General features: G+C 41.5%; 1 protein-coding gene, 1 long non-coding RNA gene and 1 pseudogene across 4 annotated transcripts in view; 2 read left to right on the plus strand and 1 right to left on the minus strand.

Moving 5' to 3' along the window:
• LOC134732091 (uncharacterized) overlaps window positions 1-23,777 on the plus strand; it is a 53,330-nt pseudogene that overhangs the window by 18,555 nt on the left and 10,998 nt on the right.
• The window catches only part of ZNF471 (zinc finger protein 471), a 47,899-nt gene that overhangs the window by 8,743 nt on the left and 15,379 nt on the right, over window positions 1-23,777 (minus strand). The window contains exons 2-6 of one of the 3 annotated variants that reach the window (XM_063615285.1): window positions 22,642-22,790; window positions 19,867-20,024; window positions 8,600-8,687; window positions 4,180-4,306; window positions 2,013-2,108 (exon numbers count right to left, since the gene is read on the minus strand). In XM_063615285.1, the coding sequence (XP_063471355.1) occupies window positions 2,013-2,108; window positions 4,180-4,306; window positions 8,600-8,632 (256 nt within the window). In that variant the 5' untranslated portion in view covers window positions 8,633-8,687; window positions 19,867-20,024; window positions 22,642-22,790. Of the gene's footprint in view, window positions 1-2,012; window positions 2,109-4,179; window positions 7,025-8,599; window positions 8,688-12,160; window positions 12,373-19,866; window positions 20,025-22,641; window positions 22,791-23,777 lie in introns of those variants that run through there. The other 2 variants (XM_063615286.1, XM_055236533.2) reach the window with 2 other exon arrangements.
• On the plus strand, window positions 12,403-15,619 carry LOC129459611 (uncharacterized). Its single transcript, XR_008650012.2, has 3 exons — window positions 12,403-12,892; window positions 13,138-13,207; window positions 14,769-15,619. It is a non-coding gene; the product is annotated as an uncharacterized lncRNA (long non-coding RNA).

Below are 23,777 nucleotides of genomic sequence, written 5' to 3' on the forward strand. Positions count from 1 at the left end.
ACATGAATTTCAGGGGCACACAAACATTCAGACCAAGGCACCCATGCTTCAAGAATTGAGGCAATGCGGGGTTAATGAACTAATCACCTATAATTTTTCCTACATAGACAGACTGAAGAGGAGAATATAGAAAAAGACACAGAAAGCTGAGTCCATCGTCTTCTGTTTTCTCACATTTTACTTTTTTGTCACATGAAGATTGTCTTCAACTCCAATTTCCTACAGAGAGCCATGGTTGCTCCTAATTTCCTGGCCTTTTTTAACAGACACTAAGATATCTTATGCATACAATAATACTTATATCTACGCATTGACTCAGCATCCCACCAGACTTATAGCTTCTTCCTTTTCCCTTCTTCCACTCGTTCTTCACAGGGCCAATTATCGGGAAAGTTCTTTTCTGTTTCTCTTATTTAAGGCAGATGGCATCTTCATACAAAACTGAAGTATAAAGTGCATCCAAGCAGGGTCTATTTCCCTTCTGATGTGTGGGTACAGTCGTCCCTCCTTATCCACAGTGGATACATTTCAAGACCCAGTGGATGCCAGAAACCTGGAATGATACTGAACCCTATATTCACTACGTGCAACAGATCTGAAAAGCTAGACGAGACTAAGAGACTAACAGGCAGGTAGGGCATACAGCATGGGTGTGCTAGACAAAGGGATGATTCATGATCTGGGCAGGAAAGAATAGAAACGTGCAAGACTTCGTCATACAACTCAGAATGGTGCACAATTTAAAACATATAAATGGTTTACTTCTGGAATTTTCCATTTAATATTTTTAGACAGTGGTGGACTGTGGGTAAAAAACTGCAGAAAGCAAAACCTTGAATAGGGGGACTGTTGTATTTGGAGGACACAGGAAGTTTAGGATCCAAATTATCCCAAAATGTAAAGATCAAACACTGTTACAGAAGGGAAAGGAGAATGCTTTAAGGCCTAATTGTGACGGCATATATTGATATGCCCTTTTCTTTTGGAACTTTAATTTCAGTGGGAGAGGTAGAATATAAGCATTAAACAATCAGCAAGTTAATTATAGGCTTTCCTGAATGTTAGAAAGAAAATAAACAGTGGCTTGGTGGACAGTTATGGGGTTGGGATGGGGAAATGTTCATTACATAAGGTGGTTAGGGAAGGCCTCTGATGAGATGATTTTTTAGCTCTGATTTGATATTCAGGATAGACAGACCCCGGAGAGGAACATTCTGGGTAGAGGAAACAGGAAGTGCAAATGCCTGGGTCAGTAAAAAGCTTGGTGAGTTCAGAAAAGTTGACCCATGGGCTAGATGAATACTCATTCAATATGACATTTGTAAAACACAGGTGGAGCAGGCAAAAGAATGACACTGCCTGTGACTCAGAGGCAATCAGATTTGGAATTACCTCTGGACCCATCTAGTCTCCCAAGGCTCTTGAGAGACTCAGTAGCTTGGTATACCTGTAACTCACTTGAAACATACCCTGGGTATCTCACATAATTTAGCAAACTCTGGACTAAAGTATAATGAAAAAGCTAGAAAGTAATAAAGAATGAGGTTACAGAAGTAGGAAGGAGCTGATCAGGAAGAGGCTAACAGGGTTTAGATTTTTCCTATCTGCTACAGGAAAGGAATGAAAGAGCAGCAGGGTACATTATAATTTGTAAGCAGTACCTAATTCAAGAGTTAAGACAAGATTTAAGAAGCATAGAAGTTTATATAAGTCTGTATGGCAGAGCGAACAAGGGGATGGTAAGGAGCTGGATAAAGATTTTTGCAAAACAAAAATCTTAGAGATTTAAGATTCTCTAATCTCTAGAGAATATTAGTTCTTAGAGAGAAGACAGTCAAGTAGAAGAGAAGACATTTGAGGGGACCATGTGAAGCATTAAGTTTCAGTCTTCTCCCCAGGCCTGTAAGGCTTATGAATAGTTTCTGAGATGCATAAGTGAGAAGGTATCACCTCTAAAAATGGCTGAGCCATTATGTCAAAAAGATTCCCCTCTCTGGTTCTTCCACACTCACCTGAGAATGGGCTTCTTGTCATCTCACTCGTCATCTCCCAAGGCTCTCTCCCTTGCTCCAATAAGGAGATCACATATGGCTTAGAAATGCAAAGACCTACATATAAAAAAAGACATGAAAATTGGTCATGTTTTGGATTATTTCAGAACTAAAAGCCAGTACCTTAATTCTGGTGGGATGATATAGTAGGAATACTAGATAAGAGATAAAGCACATCTGAAGGACAGACTACATAAAACTCTGGAATAGCCTAGTAAGACTGCTAACAGTTAACTCTGTGAACTATTTTATAAGGGGCTTGAGGGCAGAAATTTAGCCCAACATTTTCTGAATATTATCACACAGTAGTAAATGAGGTATTTTAAAAGGTCCCTAGAAATAGTTTGAAGTTTTGAGATAATTGCCTGCTTTAGAAAAAAATCAATACTCTTTAGGGGAATATGACAGAATCCAGAGGCTCTACAATGTTTTATTTACAGTATATATGATAAAATTCAAAATTACTTGACATAAGAAAAGGAAAAAGTGAATCATGCCCATTAGAAAAATCAAGCAATAGACGCTCACACTGCAATAACAAAGAATAGCATGATTTCAAAACAGCTATTATTATATCAATACTTAAGAATATAAAGGCAAATATGCTTGAAATAAATGTACACACAGGAAATCTCAGAAAAGAAACTACAAGAACCACCAAATAAATATTATATAATTTAAAAAATATAACATCTGAAACTTAAAAATTCACTAGATGCACCTAACCAAACATTGAGGGTAAGGATAGAGTCAGGGAATTTGACTATGAATCAACAGAAATTATCCAATCTGAGCTGGGCACAGTGCCTCACGCCTATAATCCCAGCACTTTGGGATGCTAAGTTGGGCGGATCACCTGAGGTCAGGAGTTCAAGACCAACCTGGGCAACATGGTGAAACCCTATCTCTATTAAAAATACAAAAATTAGGTCGGGCGCAGTAGCTCACACCTGTAATCCCAGCACTTTGGGAGGCCGAGGCGGGTAGATCACGAGGTCAGGAGATCGAGACCATCCTGGCTAACATGGTAAACCCCATCTCTACTAAAAAAATACAAAAAAATTAGCCAGGTGTGGTGGCGGGCACCTGTAGTCCCAGCTACTCTGGAGGCTGAGGCAGGAGAATGGCATGAACCCAGCAGGCGGAGCTTGCAGTGAGCCGAGATGGTGCCACTGCACTCCAGCCTGGGTGACAGAGCGAGACTCCATCTCAAAAAAAAAAAAAAAAAAAAAATTAGCTGGGTGTGGTGGTGGGCGCCTGTAATCCAGCTACTTGGGAGGCTAAGGCAGGAGAATTGCTTGAACCTGGGAGGTGGTGGGCCAAGATTGCGCCACTGCCTTCCAGCCTGGGCAACAGAGCAAGACTGTCTCAAAAAAAAAAAAAAAAAAAGCGAGAGAGAAATTAAAATTAAAACAGAACAAAGATTTTTCAAAGTGAAACAATCCTTAGTTACCTAGGGCACAATATCAAACAATCTAACATAGGTGTAACTGAAGTCCAAAACAGAAAAGAACAGAAAAAAACATTTGAAGAAATAATGGCTAAAAATTTCCCAAATTTGGTTTAAGATATAAATTTAGTTTCAAGAAGCTCAATGAATCACAAGCATAATCAAAAGGGCTTTTAGAGAACAGAAAGCTAACCTAGCCAATGGGGTGGCCCCAGTGCTTAGAAGAAAGGTCCATATGAATTTCCCTAACAGTAAGTGATCTGAAGCCATTTTCAGTTTGTGTCTTCAGTTTGTTACTTAATACAAAGATACAGATTTTAAAAGTGATATTCTGAATTTATAGTAATCTAGCTATATATTCTTTGTGAACCTTGTTGTTGTCTAGTGGTGATAATAATTCTGCAGGAGAGAGAGAACAAGGAAACCGAGGAGACTGGTGAGATTCACATTGTGTCTTGTGTTCCCAATTGCCTTAAGGGTGTACGCATGGAATATTTGATATTCACCAAATTCACTAACTCTAAATCTCAAGTTTTCTTTAGTCCCTCAATATCCTCTGTTTCTCAGATTCCATTCCCAAATTCCATTCTAACCTACATATAATAAAAGCAAATTTAATAATATATAGACAAAAAAGTTCCTTAAAGGTAGATTATGCAGGAGGGAAAAGATCCTCACCAAGTGATACCAGGCTCTGATAGTTCTCCAACATCATACTCCTGTATAAACGCTTCTGAGCAGGGTTCATCCATTGCCATTCTTCCTGGGAAAAATCTATTGCCACATCCTTGAATGTCACTAAGTCCTGAAGTGACAAATATATTCTTAACCAACCAATGCTTATGTCCAAAGATAACTCTGAGTTGATCCAAGATGTCTCTACTTTAGGTGAGAAATGACTCATAGAAGAGAAAAAACATAAATAGGAAGATCCAAGCCAAAACAGTACTTATGGAAGTGTTTAACTGCATTGGGTACAATGGTGCCAATCGATTCCAAACATAGGGAAATATGGGTGCATAACTAACTACAAGGCAGTGAAGAGGGCGTCAAGGAAGAACACATACCTATGTTGAATCTTCAAAAGCATAAAAGGAATATCTAAATTGATATTTTTCAAATGATACTCCATGGGATCCAAGTTTTATTGGCAGGGGCTGGAGAAAGGCATTGAACTAATGTAGCTGATTTTTTTTTCTTAAATAATAAAAATATGTTTAAGAATGCAATTTTATTATGTCTGCATCAGTGAATACTGTGTTTTCCACCCACGGCTGGTAGAACCCACAGTTGCAGAACAAAATGAAATTGAAGTTATAACTTTTAAATATTCTTAGAGAAAAATTAATGACCAGTTATAATCACCAGCAGCTTGTAAGCAATTTTAAAAGTTATTGTGGGCATTTTTCACCTTCAGATTTACTTCCGTTGAAAATGAATATCTTCTTAATCTTAGTGCCTGATTTGCAAAGTTATCAAAAGTATAACTAAAGACAAGATTATGAGCACATTTTAATTCGCTTTAAACAGTAATCTCTGTATCATATCTTTGTTCTAAAGATTAGTGTTTAAAAGCAAATTTTAAACAGATATTCAATGTATGGGACTTTAGAAGATATACATACCTTTAGGAAAATGTTTAATATATTTTTCATATAAAAGAATTACAAAATTGTTTAAGTTTCTCTGTGTACTCACAGTTTTCCTGAACTCGTTTTTTTTTTTTTTTTGAGGCAGAGTCTCGCTCTGTCGCCCAGGCTGTAGTGCAGTGGCGCAATCTCGGCTCACTGCAAGCTCCGCCTCCCGGGTTCACGCCATTCTCCTGCCTCAGCCTCTCCGAGTAGCTGGGACTACAGGCGCCCGCCACCACGCCCAGCTAATTTTTTTGTATTTTTAGTAGAGACGGGGTTTCACCGTGGTCTCGATCTCCTGACCTTGTGATCCGCCCGCCTCGGCCTCCCAAAGTGCTGGGATTACAAGCGTGAGCCACCGCGCCCGGCCCTGAACTCTAGTTTTCACCTTCTAGTGAGTCGAGAACTAAGAACCATCATTTCACATATTCTTATAAAATAAGATGAAGTCCTCAATGCAAGCAAAAGGTGCTCACATTCTTTCCGATATTTAGGATAATTTTGGTGACTATTAAGGACAGAGGAGCTTTGGCTGTTCCCACAGAAAAAACTGCTTTTGATCCTGGTACTTATGGTTAATAATCTAGTACATATACTACCAGAATTTTACCAATACCTATAGAATAACTTTATATATATGTATGCATGTATATGTAGTGATTTTTTTAACTGATAATGCTATAACCAATGAAGTAAATCCCAATGGATAGCATCTGAAGAGCTTGTAATTCTTTTTTCTTTTTAAGGAAAACACCATTTATTGCAAGGTGTTAGATAATTTTTGAAATTTCCAGGAGGATTAATACTGAATAAGAGACTAAATTAAGACTAAATAAATAAATGAGGAAAATAGGCAAATATCTCATTTAGAAGATTTTTCAAATGATTTATGTTTGCCCTTAAGGAGGTAGAACATAATTTCCCACTTATGGAGTATAGGTTGTGCATAGTGACTTCCTTACAAACAGTACAGTATGGAAAAGTGAGGGAAAAAAGAGTAACCTTATTATAGAGAAACCTGACAAACACTATCTCAAAGTTAATTAACATCTATTAACATCAACAGTAATAAATCATGTTTATAGTGTGCACCCCTGATTTCATGTGATGAAAAAGGAACTTTACCTCTGCAATCTTCCTCCCCAAAACACAGTACCCTAGTCTAATCATGAAAAAACATCAGATTTGAGACATTCTACAAAATAACTGAGTATTCCTCAAAGCTGACAAGGTCATCAATAAGCAAAGTATGAAAAACTATCACAGCTAAGAGGAGTCTTAGGAAATATGACTACTAAATGTAATGTAATTTCCTAGATAGAATCCTGGCACAGAAAAAAAAACATTAGATAAAACCTAAGAAAACCTGGCTGGGTGCGGTGGCTCACACTTATAATCCCAGCACTTTGGGAGGCCAAGGCCGGTGGATCACTTGAGGCCAGGAGCTCAAGACCAGCCTACATAGCATGGCAAGGACAACATGGCAAAACTCCACCTCTACCAGAAATACAAAAATTGGCTGTGCATGGTAGTGCGTGCCTATAATCCCAGCTACTTGAGTGGCTGAGGCTTAACAGGAGATTAGAGAATTAAAGAGAGAATTAAAGCATAAGTGACATATAAAACAGTGTCAATTATGTATATAATTGTAATCTTAGAAAAAGAGGAAAGTTTCAGAATATTTGTGGCTGAAAAATTTCCAAATTGATGAAAGACACCAAGCTACCCTGAACACTGACTTAAAACAAAAATAGTGAATAATGTTCACAGTCTATCAAATAAGCATGTGTGTGTGCATTTCAGGTGGTGGGGTTAATGGACTGCATCTTTATCATCTATAGTAGTAGGTTACTGGATCATTTCTAAAACTAAAATAGTCAAGAAATAGTGTATGGAACTATCAAAACTAAAGACAGTAAGTGGTATTGTGGAGATCCCAACTTACTTCTATAGGGCAAATTGGAGGGGACTAATTCTGTTGTATTAATTGGTGCTTGTGACTTCAGGTAGAATTTTAATGACAACATCAGGCACACAAACTCTAAAAGGTCTGTATCTTTGGAAAATTATGTTAGGTAATTCACAAAATGGTTTTAATGCTGAGGAAGACACAGATGCCCAGAATCCATGTAAATATTTTTTAATATCTCATGAACTCTGACAGCGCAAGAAAAAAAAGCAGTGTTTCAAAATTAATTTAACGTAACTTTTGATATGAAGCATATAAATTAATTAAGCATTAATTATGGACATCTGACACTCACGTATGTCATGAAAACACATTTTCCACTTAGAAAAAATGTGAAGGGGAATTTCACAGTGGGAGAATTAAGGGTTCCTTTTTATACATTGTTCCTTATACATGTGCAATATAATATTTAAAAATTAAAAGATTAAAAGCAGAAATTCAAGTAAAACTGAGTGTAGTACAGCAACAGAACCAAATATACACAGGAATTTAGTGCATGATATAGGTGGCATTTCAAATTAGTGAGAATGAGATGAATAATTCAATTAATGCCATTGTGCCAACTTGAAAAAATAAATCTCTGCCTCACTTATTATAAATTATACATTTAATGTAAAAATTTAATGTAAATTAAATGTAAAAATCTAATGTAAATTAAATTTAACATAAAAAGTTAATGTAATTTCAGCCCTACCATGATAGAAAACCACAAAAATCAAGTCTAAGCTTACCAGAAACTTAACTGTGAAGGATAAAACAAATCTTAGAAGAAAAATAGGACCTAAAGGTAGACAAAAATTTCAGCAAGACACGAAAAATCATTAACTTTGAAGGGAAGAAAGTATTTATGTATACATACAAAGGCATAATATAGCTCTGAATGAGATACATGCTGAGAATAACTTCTTAAAATAACTGGGAGTTAAGGGTGAAATTTGTTTTTAAATTTTGTACCATGTGAACATCTCACCTATTTAAATTTATAAAATTTGCAAAAATTAAGTAGAATAAGATTTTTCAGGCGAACGAATGAGGTTGGTAATTCATACTTAAAATGTAAAGAAAAACTTTTAAATAATTTATCTTAAAGACATAATCAGAGATTTGGACAAAACTTCAGGTAGAGGAATAATTCCTGATGCATTCTACATATAGGAAACGCACTGCATGCACATTTAACCTGGAACCCAACGCACTAGTACTAACATATCCACATGTATATTCCATACGACATAAATCAAGTCTTTTCACAAGAGTCAGCACTAAATTTAAAATGTACACACGGTGGGAAGAGGAATCTCAGAGGGACCTCCATGACTTTTTATACTAAGCTATTACTCACTCATTACGTAATTAGAGTTAAAGACAGTGGCCTCTGAGAGAAGTGGGAACTAGGCTCCTGGACTGTTAATCAGGGAATTTTCAAAAGAAAAGAAGCATTACAAAGTCCTAAACAGCAAGACTGCCTTTCATGAAGAGAAAGAAAATATCAACTAACCTGGGGTATGACTTTTACTACTTCAACATTCATTTTTGCCTTCTCTTCTGGTCTTTGTCTTGAAGAACAGTGTCTTGGGAGGGCAAGGCTGAAGGAAGGGAAAGGTTAGAGAGAGATAAGCCTTTGCTGCACTCCCAGAATCACTAGCCTAAAACTGTCTTCTTCCCAGCCTTGGTTGATCCCATAACTGGGTATGAGCAACCTATGGCCACTGAAGGGCTATAACTCGTAACTGTTTCTTTTTTTTTCATGTTTGAGGTCCTAAATTTAATCTTTTTCAAAGAGCTACCTTCCCATTCAGATGTATTAGGTACTCTGCATAGATTAGATTATCTCGCTTTATTTTTGAAATAATCCTATAAAATAGTCATTTCCTCTATTTTACAGGTAAAGGTGGAGTCATTCTCTTCTTGGGTCTCTGCTTCATGCTTTGAAAGTCTACTGCTTGAAAATCTGGCTCCTTTCTGGGCCAGATGGATGGGGTTTTTGGGAAAAAAAAAAACAACAAAAGAAAAAGGAAAATCTGACTCTCAAATGCCACCAGAGGCCAGGGTTATCCTCCTTCTTCACTCAATCCCCACCACTGCACCCCTGCCCCACCCCCCGGCAATGCTTCACTTTCCTCACCCTGAAAAGATGGAACCTTTAGCACTCAATTCTGCCACTTTCACTCTCACCTCTGTCCCAGCCCCTTGATTACCCTCCTGTCACACAGAAGTGAGGGTGTCTCCTGCTTCAGTTAGGAGTTTCAGTCACCCCAGCTTTTGCTTCTTACTGAAACCCTTGGACTGGGGACAGGAATTCTATTCCACGTTTCCTATCCCGGCAACACACAATTCCAAACAGCCACACTCATAAAGAATCCAGTCCTATCAATCTTCCAAGTAGTCTCCCCATACACAGCAGTCATACAGGGCCACAATTACAGGTATACGGGGTGACATACAAACACTAACACAGGTTTCCTGGTCACACAGAGGACACAATCACAAGCACCCCAGAACAAGCACATATACACAGTCACATTTCCATTGTCTGAGGACATGAATATAAGCACACACGGTGATTCACCTACACCTTCACACATACCCCCAATCTTACTTCTCTCACACACACAGCTCACTGTCCCTTATCTCTGTCTCACTCACACATGCTTCACAACCTCACAGAGGTTATATTTGTAAAGCCTTTTGGATAACACACCATGGTTCACATAGTTTCTTTGTCACCTATTTTGGTCTCTCACACAACCACATCACTAGTCTTTCCGTCTTTCACACATACAAACGTGATGGTCTCTCATACATGCACATTCAACGGTATCTTTCAAAGAGGCCTCAATTACTCAAATACTCCAGTATCTCACACAGATACACAAACACACTCTGATCTCTCACATTCCAACTGCTTTATCTCATGCACACAAAATACATACTGGTTGCTCTCACTCCAATCTTTTTCACACTGTGATACACCCTCTCACAACCTACCAGGCCAGACAGAGACATACTGCAGTCTCTCACATAGCCATTGGTCTCTCCCACACTCACACCAGCATACCCCAGTCTCTCCCAATCACTGAACTCAGTCTAGTCTCTTGCTTTTACTCAAGACACACACATGATCTTTCTCAGACTCCAGGGAGCCTCATACTTGTTAATCTTTCACACAGGCACATCTGTTTCTCTCACACATTGATACACTCTGGTCTCGCACTCTGGATTCTCACAAGCCAGTCCCTGATAACATACTCAGGTGACAAAGAGGAAAAACAAACTGTTTCTCCTACTCTACTCACACAACACAAAACAGTTCTAAGACCAGACGTGTGGGGGTCTTCACACACATACACACACACACCAGGCAAGCAATAAATTCTTCAGTGAATACCAGGTGGGTGACCTCTAGGGCAACCCAATTCTGACACTATCTACCTGGAGATAGCATAAGATCCCATAGGTTGAGGGCTCAGCCCTACAAAATTGCTCCCCACTTCCAATACCAGTTGCAAACCCCAGGTTGTTTTACTTGTGCATCTGACTGGCTATAAATCGGGGTTCCTATGACCCCCTCCTTGCGTTCAATTAATTTGCTAGGGCAGCTCACAGAACTTAGGGAAAGACGTTTGTAATCATAAAGGATATTACAAAGGATGCAGGTGAAGAAATGCATAGGACAAGGTTATATAGGAAGGGGCTCATCCTACAGAAACCTCCAGTGTTCAGCTATCTGGAAGTTTGATGAAGCCAGTCCTTCTGGGTTTTTATGGAAGCTTCATAATGTAGGCATGACTGGTTAAATCACTGACCACTGATGATCAGTTTAACCTGTGACTCCCTTTCCTTTCCCTGGAGATTGAGGATGGGGCAGGTAATCCCAACCCTCAAATCCTGTCTGGTGACCAGCCCTTACCATGATCAACCTACAGGCTGCCAGCCCACCAATCAGCATGCAAAAAGACACTTAATACTTTGGAGACTCCAAGGATCTTAGAAGTCGTAAGCCAGGAAACATAACTTTGTCCCATACTTTGATCACCTCCCTCTCTCTCACAAACTCATAACATACCCTAGTCTCACTCTTTGGACTCTCACAGTTTAGTCTCTTTCTCTCTCTCATACACACACACCATCCTCTCAAGGAGCCTCACATAATGACTGGTCTTTCACACACAGCCACATGCTCATCCCTCTCACACTCACTGGTCTCACGCTATGTTCTGTCTCACACACACACGAACACACCCTGGTCTCACACTCTGGTCTGTCTGTCAGACACACATACCACAGCCTCACACACTGATGGGTCTTTCACCCAAAACACCCATTTCTCACACTCACTGGTCTCCCTTTCACACATTAACATACCACAGTCTCACACTGTTCTCACACAGTCTAGTCTCGCACACATGGTGATTCTTCTCTCTCTCGCACACACACCGGCCTCTCATTGAGCCTCACACACCGACCGGCCTTTCACACATAGGCACACGCCCATCTCTCTCGCACTCACTGGTCTCTCACTCTCACACGAATACATCCTGGTCTCACGCTCTGGACACCCGGTCTGTTACACACTTGCACACCCACACACCTCGCAACCTCTCACTGAGCTTCACACGCTCTTTCAAATGCAGGCACATCCCTATCTCTCTCACACTCACTGGTCTCTCACACTGACCCGTCTCGCTCTGTCACACACGAGCACAACCTGGTCTCACACTCTGGACTCTCGGTCTGTCACACACACACACACCCCGCAGCCTCTCACGAAGCCTCACACGCTGACCGATGTTTTACACACAGCCACATCCCCATCTCTCCCACAGCTCACTCCAGTGGTCCCGCCGCCCCAAGCCGCCCCGAACGCCCAGCAGCCCCGAGCCCCGGCCTCCGCCCCGCAGACTCGAGTACGCGCGCCGCGATGGCCTCTGGGAAATGTAGTCGTCCTGGGGACAGAGGACGCGGCTGGGCCTTCGCGACCCGCGTCGGAGCCGCCCGCCTCGCCTGCCCTTCCTGGCCCAGCCCTCGAGCTCGGATTCCCAAACCACCCAAAACAAACCCCCGGCCTCGTCTGGCACCCAGACGCTCTCATCCGAAGGACTTCGTGAGTCGACGCTGGAACCCCCATCGCGCAGGCGCCAGCCTCTCTCCAGGGGTCGGACGAGAGGAGCGGAGACAAGGCGTGGCCTAGCGTTGAGGGGCTTGTCCTCGGGCTGCTGAGGGAGTGAGACGGACTTTAGAAACAGAGCAGGCGGTGCCTGCGCAGTGCGTGTTACGCGAGCAGGGCGTGGCCCAGGGTTCCGGCGGGTGAGCCGGAGTGTGCGCAGGCGCAAAGATTGCGTTCTCCCCCTCTCCTCGCCTAGAGACCAGAAGCGTCCCTAGTTACCAGTACGGGAGGAGGCGGGCCTGGAAGGGAAACGCGCAACGGCTGAGCCTTCGGTGTGAGCACGTGTGGGGCTTTGTGACGCTGTCTGTGCCTCTATGATCGCGATGTCATTCGGAGCGCGGCCTTCTGTGCCAGTCCGTGGGAGTGTGATTATCTTTCTGTGTTAAGCTTATTTTGGAGTAAGAACAGCGACGAGGAACCCCGACCGTGTTGTGACTCTGGCAAATTAATACCTCTTGCAGCTGCAAATGGGAATGTCACTGATCAGAGGCAGTGATATAACACGACGTTTTTGGAACCAATCTGCTAGACTTGAACCGCGTTCCGCCCCTTAACAGAATGGAAATGGTCCCTGTTTTAGGGGACTGGCCCTGACTAGGAGAACTGTAGAATTAGTATTGGAAGGTGAGACAAATAAGGAAAAGCAATTCAGGGGGATACAGCAGAGAAAAAAAAAATCCCTGCCCTCTTATTATATAATTTACTTTGAAGCGGAGAGAGACAAGCCACAAATTCATGAGTTAGATAAACAGTCTGATGAACAGTAAAAAGGGCTATGGAGAAATATAACTCAGAGAAGGTTGTATCGTATACATTTTTTCTATTGTCTCTTATAATGTCTTAACATCTCAAAAAAAACCTTTCTGCAGTAGACACCAGCCAGGTGACCGCTACTCCAATTCAATTCTGACGCTACCTGGAGAACATCAGATCCTACAGGTTAGACAGCTTAGTCCCACAAGACTGTCCCCCACTTCCCATGCCAATTCCAAACTCCAGATTGTTGTACCTGTGTTTCTGAGAGATGTGCTATAAATTGGGGCTCCCACAACCGGCTCCTTGGGTTCCATTAGTTTGCTAGAGCAGCTCACAGAACTCAGGGAAACATTTATGTTTACTGGTTTATTATAAAAGATATTTTAAAGGATACAAACAAATAGCCAGATGAAGAGACATGTAGGGCAAGGTCCGAGAGAATCCCTAGTGCAGGAACTTCTGTGCCCGTGGAGTTGGGGTGCACCACCCTCCCAGCACGAGGATGTGTTTTTGTCTACCCTCTTGGGAGCCGCTTGAACTCAGGCCTTTTCGGTTTTCATGGAGGTTTCATTATGTAGCTGTGATTGATTAAATCATTGGCCGCTGGCTTTCAACTCAATTTTCAGCCTCTCTCTTTTCCCGAAAGTAGAGGGTGGAGCTGTGAGTTCCAATGCTCTGAGCACATGGCTGGTTCCTCTGGCTAGTTGTAGCTAGTAGTTGCCACTACTCCCCCGAAATATTGGGATTATCTTGTGAGTTTCCAAAAATCACCTCATTAACATAAACTCATGTGTGGTTGAAATACTGTCTTTCACCTTTATGGCTCTAGAGCTGTTCTGGAGCTTTTTCAGGAACCAGGAACAAAAGGCCAGATATTTTAACAAAAGATATTTATTGCTGTAGTCATTTAGGAAATTAAAAGGGCTGTAGGAACTGTGAGCCATGAACTATACCTTTCTTTCTAACTCCACATTCAGTGATGCCATATTGGTAGATTGAAATCCACCACAAGGGGACTATTTACAGTATGGAAATACAGTCTACATCACTAAAGGATGGAGACACATACTGAGAAATGGGTTCTTAGGCAATTTCCTAAGAACCTTGTTGTGCAAACATCATAGAGTGTACTTACACAAACCTAGATGGTGTAGCCTACTACTCACACACACTCACTCACACTGGGACAACTTAGACATACCAGTTAACTTACTGTGCACATCTTTGGGACGTGGGAGGAATCTGGAGTACCCAGAGAAAACCCATGGAGACATGGCGAGACTAGTCAGATTGCATTAGGACCCACCCTAACGACCTCATTTTACCTTAATTAACTGTAAAAATCCTACCTCCAAATACAGTCACATTCTGAGGTACTGGGAGTTAGGACTTCAACATGCAAAATCTGGGGCAGACAAAACTCAACCAGTAACAAGAGATTATTTTGATTCTTCTGTCCTCATTCATCCCACCAAGGAAGTAAGGGATATTTCCATTATCATACTATAAAGTATCATTACATTACATATATAATGTTTTCTTAATCTAATTTTTACTTTATATATACCACATTTTTGTTCATGGGCCATCAAAGGTATTATCTCACATAATTTTTGTAAAAATAAAATTGAATAACTAACTTTACAGTTGAAGATTTAAACAATAAGGGACTTTTTCCAAAGCCACACATCTAATAAGTTTCAGAGGTATTACTCTAATTCAAGTTTCTTCTTTCCAAATTCAGAACTCTTTCCATCCTGTAACAGTGCGCTATTTTTAAGCTTAACTCCTTTCTGAAGAATATCAAATTTAACAACTGTTGGTGACCAGGTGAATTTGGATTACAAAATAATTTCTAGGACAGAATATGATATTCTCAACTTTTGGAACTTCAGGTGAGAGTCGACCAGTTTTCCCCACAGGCTCCATGTGGTCAACGTTATTTGCTTAGAATTGGAAATGGCCTTGTATGACACTGTATCCAACTTATCCTAGCCTGGGGTCAGCTTTATTAATTCAAACAAACTCTGTTTTTTTGTTTTGAGAAAATGCAAAGTTTGTTTAACCTCTTCAGGTTTCACAACCAGTGGCAGCATAGTGAGTTTATTCATGCCATCATGTTGAATTTTATAAAAGAATCTTACATATGGTTGACTGCTAACATCTACTTGCTTAGTCTCTGAGATGTGCCTATATGGGATAGAGTAGCAATTCCTACAAAAAGAAAGACAGGTCTAAAAGATAAAATTGCTGGAGTAGCATTGAGTCGGAGTCTCTGGCAGAATCCCAACAAACTCACAATTCCTGATTTACAGCCCAGGGATTCTTAAACAGTGGTGTCCAAGTGTAATAACATCATTTGATCGTCCAAACATTAGTTAGCCTCTTCCGTGCCTTATATTATAATGTTCTTCAGGGCAGGAATGACCCGTATCTTGTCCTCTGTTCCTTCTACAGTGTCTAAGTAGATGTCAAGCACATAGTGGGTTCTCAATATTTTGTTAAATGAATGAATTAAAGAAGGACAAGCTATAGCCAAAACTTTAATGGGAGTTCGATGTTTTTTGCCTTTTGCAAGAATCTTGAAGCAAGAAGAATGGATACATTTATTCTTATTATCTCTTTTTTTCATTTAAGATTGTTTACCTAGTGAGAAATCCCAGAGATGTAGTTACTTTTGGTTATTATTTCTGGAGAACAATGAGGATGGTCAAAAATATGGAGTCATTTAAATAATATTTGGAATGGTTTCTTCAAGGATACGGTGAGTCTGACTCTAAATATGGGTTCTTGGCCAGGTACAGTGGCTCACACCTGTAATCCTAGCACTTTGGGAGGTCGAGCTGGGAGGACTGCTTGAGCTCAGGAGTTTGAGACTGGCCTGGGCAAAATGGCAAGACCTTATCTCTTCTAAAAATCAAAAAAATTAGCTGGACATGCTGGCCCATGCCTGCAGTCCCAGCTAGTCAGGTGGCTGAAGTGGGAGGATTGCTAGAGCCCAGGAATTCAAGGCTGCAGTGAGCCATAGTCACACCACTGCACTCCAGCCTGGGCAACAGAGCAAGACCCTGTCTCAAAAAAAAAAAAAAAAATGGATTCTTCCAGGTGTGGTGGCTCACGCTTGTAATCCCAGCACTTTGGGAGGCCGAGGCGGGAGGATCACCTGAGGTCGGGAATTCGAGACCAGCCTGACCAACATGGAGAAACCCTGTCTCAACTAAAAATACAAAATTAGCCAGGTGTGGTGGCTCATGCCTGTAATCCCAGCTATGGGAGGCTGAGGCGGGAGAATCGCTTGAATCCAGAAAGCGGAGGTTGTGGTGAGCCGAGATTGCGCCACTGAACTCCAGCCTGGGCAGCAAGAACGAAACTCTGTCTCAAAAAAAAAAAAAAAAAAAAGGATTCTTGAAGGGGTAGTGGAGTTTCTGCACCTCAACAGGTATTACTGTCTCACAGTTTAAATGAATGTTGCCATCCAAACTTCTAAGTGTTGTTAAATATCCGATACCTCCAGTTAGCAACAGAGGCTCAGTCAACGTGCTTTGTCCATCCAAATTATTCTAAGTACTATGACCATTACAAAAGATAACTTATGACATTCAAAATAAGAGGAGTGTAATTCACACTACACTGAGATACCATTTCTTACCTATCATACTGAGAAGTGTATTCATTTTTTTATCTCTGCTGTAACAAATTACCACAAACATAGCAGTTAAAGCAAAACAAAACAAAAAAATGATCTTATGTTGTGTAGTTCAGAATTCCAAAATATACTTTATGAGCTAAAATTAATGTCTGGGCTTAGCTGCCTGCCATTCCTGAGGCTCCAGGGGAGAATCTACTTCTTGCCTTTGCTGGCTTCAAGAGCAGCGGTCCTCAACCTTTTTGGCAGCAGGGATGGGTTTTCTGGAAGATGGGTGGGACAATGGTTTCAGGGTGAAACTGTTCCACTTCAGGTCATCAAGCATTAGTTAGATTCTCATAAGAAGTGTGCAACCTAGATCCCTCATATGTGCAGTTCACAATAGGGTTCACGCTTTGGTGAGAATATGCTGCCACTGATCTCACAGGAAGCAGAGCTCAGGCGGTGACGTTCGTTCGCTGCTCAACTCCTTCTGTGTGGCCTGGTTTCTAACAGGTCACAGACTGGTACCGGTCTGCGGCCCAGGGGCTGGGGACTCCTGTTCTATAGGCTGCCCTCATTTCTTGTCACAAGGCTGCATCTCTCTTGTCATCAGGTCTCCTTTGCTTCTTATACTTTAGCCTCCCTCTTATAATGACTCGTGTGATTACAGTGCCTTCACCTGAATAGTCCATGGTGCTCTCCCTGTTTGAAGATCCTTTAATCACATTGGCAAAGTTATTTTTGCCATGAAAAGTAACATATGCACAGATTTTGAGATTAAGACATGGACATCTTTGGTATTTAGAGCGGTGGGGAGGCTCCTTCCTACCACACAGCTAGCATTCAGATTATTCAAATCACTCTAGTGGAGAGATCCTGGGTAGCCAGGTATGCTCATATGTTGGCGGTTAGAAGGAAAATGACACAAGTCTGTGTAGGATAAGTTTGCAAATTCTCACATTCTAACACATTTACATTTTCGTGCAGAATTCCCCCTTCTCCAATGAAAAAAGTATACAAGCAAAACCATGAAAAAGGTAGATTTACAAAACTATTCAAATGTTCCTTATTTGTAATAGCAAAAAAGAACCAAAATTCCCACCTAAAATATCCTGGAACAGCACCCAGCTTACAATAAGAATAAGGAATACTGCCACACCACTGCAGACTGGCCTCTAGGATCCACTGTTAACTTAAAAAGATTAAGGTATGGAAGAAAGTTTGTGACTATTCTACCAATGAACCAAGACAGAGGACAACCCAGAAAACTGCACAGGGAGAGCAGAGCTGGCACAGCTTGGAGTCAGGATTGGGAGTCAGGTGTGGCCAAGACATGAAGCTACTAACATCTGCATGGTCAATATCATGGACAGCCTTAAATACAGAATTAAGCAGCTTGGATTTTAACCTGTATTTCAAGTTTTAAAAAATACTGTTTCTGACAAGTACTCTCAGATTTTGGAACTGGAATTTTTATAAAAGATATTTTAAAGGCTGTAATGCCCCCACCCCCAAATTTAAAACATCTGTTCTAGTTTGGTCAGCTTATCCAAGTCTCTGGTATCTTGTGAGCTTCCCCTATGAACCCATGGAGTGTCCATATTTTTAACTACTTCAATTTTGGTATAGCAGCATGGCATGGCCCCGACGCCCATGATCTTGCATGTTCCTGCATAAATGCTCTCCTTTCAGAGCTCCAAGTGTCTGCATTCAAACAGTGATTATCCAACTTTTTACTAGCTGTTTTTCAGCAGAAAGATGACATAACTTCTATGAGCCTCGGTTTTCTTATTTTTCAAATGGGGATTGGGACTGTATTCATTGAAATAGCGCTGAGACCCCTTCCATGCATAAAAATAATGTAGTGTCTTCAGTGTAAGATGAAAAAAAGTCTTCATTTTGGTTTTTGAAGATCTTGGAGTTTATTATCTATATCAGGTTGAGCACATCACTTGGTTATTAGAACGTTAGATCATGTCCACAATCAGAGCTCCTTGGATTATTCCAAACCCTGAGTTGCAGGCAACATTAGACATGACAAGGAATTCAAGCAAAAGGGAAACAGAAAACACTGTGCTTTTTCAATGAATCCAATGTAAGAATTGAGCTCCACCTTTTTCAGGAGTAGCTGGAATTGTGGAATCAAACAGAAGTCCCTAAATCTCTGCAGTTTTCTGCTTGAATGTTTCATTTTCTAGGTCTCAGTGTAAGTTTCTATTATTTTGTGCCCACATGACCTGAATGTGACCTGACCATTTCTGAGTATGAGGAATTCTATTTTATTGTCCAGATATACAGACAGAAACAACAATTTCACTGTTGATACAAAGAACAAAAATGTCAAGAGAAGAGGCACTGGTGTGCATATGTCAGATGCCCTACTCTGCAAAAATCAATAATATCTAAGTAATAAGATTCCTCGGGACATGACCCCTCCAGCCACATTAATCTGAAGAGAGTACAAATGTGAGGGTAAAACTCCTGATAACATGTGCTGTCCCAAAGGTTTGTGTGGGTGGAGGATAAACTAAAGATACGTGTTTGCTGCAGTTAAGTACATCATTTTCTGGCATAGCAGAGAGTAACCAGATTCACATAGAAAGGACGAAGTCATTGACTCTAAATTAGAGGACATTTAAGTTTAGCTCCTACATTGCTACCTGCATTCTCTTCACAATTCACAACCTATTTCATCACAGACAGAGGTGAGACTCATCTTCAATACTGTATCTCACACAACACCCACTGCTCTGCATCGAGGCTGTAAAGGCAGAATTCTATTTCTCATGCAAATGAGGGAAACAGGAAAAGAATACACGTGTGTAAACGGTAAGTAATACTGTTCAAGGCAATTGCAATGGGGGAGAGAGAGTGAACTCAACTCCCCAATATAGCAACAACAGTTGGTTTTGTAGCCAACTATAAGAGTAAGAGGGTCAGTGGGTGGGAAATCACAAACAGGAATTTGATTAGGTATTAAGGGTAGAATCCTGCTAAAGGCAGGCCAAGGACTTAGACATTAAGGGTGGAAGACGAGGAACCTGATCAAGGATAAGGGAATTCTCACTAAACCTACTTAATAGGATTCTTGCTAAAACTGGGTGCAGCAAGGATGGACACAGAAATCCAAGGTCCAGGCCTAGTCAAGCAGAGGGCTCAGGGAAGCCTAAGAAAAGTCTGGTCGAGGAGAGGTCCGGGGCTCAGGAGGACTTACCAGCTCCACCGGAGGAGAAGCTTGAACTCAGTGAGGCTTCAATGGGCCCGTGCCGGTACCTTAGCTCCGGTTTCGGGCAACTCCTTCGGGGTCCTGAGTCTTCTCTGAGGCCCCACATGTTTGGGCACCAGATTATTGTCGACGAAAAGAGTCAAACTCTGTAAAATATTTTAAGAGATTTATTCTGAGCCAAATATGAGTGACCATGGCCCGTGACACAGCCCTCAGGAGGTGTTGAGAACATGTGCCCCAGGTGGGTGAGGTACAGCTTGGTTTTATAGATTTTTAGGGAGGCATGAGACATCAATCAAATACATTTAGGAAATACATTGTTTTGGTTCAGAAAGGCAGGACAATTCAGAGTGGTGGCTTCCAGGCTATAGGTAAATTTAAACATTTTCTGGTTGACAATTGGTTGAGTTTATCTGAACACCTGGGATCAATAGAAAGGAATGTTCAGGATAACATAAAGGACTGTGGAGACCAAATTTGATTGTGCAGAGGAAGTTCTCAGCAGACTTCAGAGAGAGAGAGAGAGCAGGTCGTAAAATATTTCTTATCAAGTCCAAAAGGGTACCTGGCTCTTAGTTGATTATCTCCTGGATCTGGAAAGAAAGGAAGGAAAACAAGGAGAAAAGGAGATTCTCTATAGGATGTGGATTTCTCCCAAAAGAGACTTTGCAGGGCAATTTCAAGGTATGGCAAGGAAATATATTTCGGGGTTAAATATTTTTTTCCTGGTCTCATAATGTTATGCCAGAATTAGATTGAAAAGTAACTCATGATGTGTAGGGTCAAATAAAACCCATCTGATGAGAATTTATGGTTGTAGGGCATGACTCCTTAGATCCCTTAGGTAGGAATTTGGGCAACATAAAAACAGTCAGAGCTTAGTCCTCATAGCATAGCATAAAAGTCTACTTTTTTTTTTTTGAGACAGAGTCTCCCTCTGTTGCCCAGGCTGGAGTGCAGTGGTGGAATCTCAGCTCCCTGAAACCTCTGCCTCCTGGGTTTAAGCAATTCTCCTGCCTCAGCCTCCCGAGTAGCTGGGACTACAGGCACATGCCACCACGCCCGGCTAATTTTTGTATTTTTAGTAGAGACAGGGTTTCACCATGTTGGCCAGGATGGTCTCAATCTCTTGACCTTGTGATCTGCCTGCCTCGGCCTCCCAAAGTGCTGGGATTACAGGTGTGAGCCACTGTGCCTGGCTATTTTTTTTTATTTATTTTACTTTATTTATTTATTTTTGAGACATAGTCATGCTGTGTCGCCCAGGCTGGAGTGCAGAGGCACGATCTCGGCTCACTGCAACCTCTGCCTCCCAGGTTCAAGCCATTCTCCTGCCTCAGCCTCCTGAGTAGCTGGGACTACAGGAGTGTGCCACCACGCCTGGCTAATTTTTTTGTATTTTTAGTAGAGACAGAGTTTCACCGTGTTAGCCACGATGGTCTCAATCTCCTGACTTTGTGATCCACCTGCCTCGGCCTCCCAAAGTGCTGGTATTACAGGTGTGAGCCACCGCGCCTGGCCTATTTTTCATAGTATAAAATTCAGTGGCCTTGTTAGAATCAGAGTTATGCAACAACTGCCAAAATAGTTGAGAATACTTTAACTACAAAAAGAAATCCTACCCACTAGCCATTACTTTTTATTCTCTTCTCTCCCCAGTCCTTGGCAACCACCAATCTAATTCGTCTTTTTATCTATTTGCCTACTTGGGACATTTCATACAAATGAGATCACAATATGTGGTGTTTTGTGTCTTTTGTTTACTTAGCATAATGTCTTCAAGGTGCATCTAGATTGTAGCATGCATCACTATGTCCTTGATTCAACATATCCCACTAAATTAAAGGGTCAGTTTAGAAACTGATTAAGCCTGTTTGAGCCTATAGTTTCCTTGTGTAAACTGAGATAATGCATACACAGTGCTTTGCACCATAGAACATCGGTTGATGTGATGGTTAATTTCAGGTATTAACTTGAATGGATTAAGGAATACGTATGTAACTGGTAAACATTACTTCTGGCTGTGTCTCCAGGGTATTACCAGAGGAGACTGGCTTGTCCATCAGTGGACTGAGTGGGAAAGATACACCCTCAACATGGGTGAGCACCAGGCTTACCTTCATGATCTATAAATAGCCTTCAATCAATGCTCATCCACAGTTCTTTGACTCACTATATATTTAAGTAAAAAACCTCTTAATTACTTTTGTTCTGCCTTACCGGCCAGTACACGTGATTTTAGCTGGATGTACAGAATGAGATCAATTGTTTTGTGGCGTCTCTTTTGTGAAAGGGCTGTATATGCAAAGCAGTCCCCAAACACAGAAGGAGTCAAGAAACCAAAGAATGAGGTAGACAAATCTAGTATGTGCCTGTAATCTCAGCACTTTGGGAGGCTGAGGCGGGAGGATCACTTGAGGTCAAGAGTTTAAGATCAGCCTGGTCTCTTTATTTTCTCATCTCTGCAGAAAATAAGAAAAGTTAGCTGGGCTTGGTGGTGCACCTTGATGGCACACCTCCTGAGTAGTCCCAGCTACTCAGGAGGCCGCAGCTGAAGGATCGCTTGAGCTCAGGAGGTCAAGGCTGCAGTGAGCTATGATGGTGCTACTGCACTCCAGCCTGAGTGACAGAGCAAGACCTTTTCTCAAGAAAAAAAAAAAAAAAGCATTGGCTAAATCTAATACAGATAAGTACCTATAGTTTGTATAGTTGTTCTATCACTTAGATGATATTAGGCACAGCAGGGTATATGTCAGCAAATACCTTATTGAATTCCCTGTAGTTTACTGTCACATGCCCAGTGCTGTCAGGTTTCCTTTCCCAGTCACACAGAACTGCTGAAGGGACTCTAGGCTGGCCGACTAGTATTAACTTTGGCTAGTTCCTCTATGGTGGCTGTCATTTCTTTTATTCTGCCAAGAAAATAATTTGTTATTTCACACTGATAATACATCATGGGGGAGGAAAAAGTACAGGTGCCTATTTCACTGCCACTCTTTAAATAGTGTTTACCACCCAAACTCATTGGTGGAATTCCCCCATGGACGTTTGTAAAGTGCATCCTTAAAGGATGTCCATATCCAACATGTTTTCTGGAATAGATGAGATAAAGACAGTATAGTAAGCAGGGAAACTCCACCGTCCAATACCAAGAAGGGGAGGAGTTTGTTCCACTTGGATTGTTTGTCCCCAGTAACCATCTAGAGCTGCCCACTTAACCAGTGTGTCTCTCTGGGCTTCTAAGAACTAAGGTGTACTCTGCACCTGTGTCCCCTACAACTAGTGTCCTCTGCATGTGTTTTTAGACTCTGACAGATTGTGAGCTACACATGGAGCCTCTAGTCACCCTCTACTGCTCATACTTAGTGGCAACCTTGCCCCCTCGCCGGTCTGTAGGCTGGATAGGAGTCCAAGGCTGGAACAGAGACTGGAGTTCTTTTTTAATACATAGAGTTTCATCTCCTCCATCCTCCTTTTCTGGCCGGATGCTGGGAAGAGGTCTAAACAGTTGGGCAGGAGTTAAGTCCTTTCAAATGCCCACCAACATGGCATTAGGTTGCTGATTTCATGCTTCTTGGTTTATCCCAGCTGAGATCAGATTGTACCACATTTGTTTTCTGGTAATCCTAAGTGGGCCTTTTAGACCTCCTTTTTTAAGTCCAACAGACTTGGTATCTCCTTTTCTTTTCCCTGGGTAACCAGTCGGACCTTATCCCTTCCCCTTTCAGTTTCTCCAAGACCAGCTACAGCATCCCGCACATAATATACATCTTGTCTTACAAGGGGACAACTGCATACCCAGCTCCCCTGAATTGCTCTGTGCCTCCTCCAGAGACCACCATGCCAGTGTCTGACCTGGGAAGTCCCCTTCACTGGGCCAGGCCTCTCTCATAGCCACA

This window comes from Symphalangus syndactylus, chromosome 13, assembly GCF_028878055.3.
Source record: "Symphalangus syndactylus isolate Jambi chromosome 13, NHGRI_mSymSyn1-v2.1_pri, whole genome shotgun sequence".
Classification (NCBI taxonomy): domain Eukaryota; kingdom Metazoa; phylum Chordata; class Mammalia; order Primates; family Hylobatidae; genus Symphalangus; species Symphalangus syndactylus.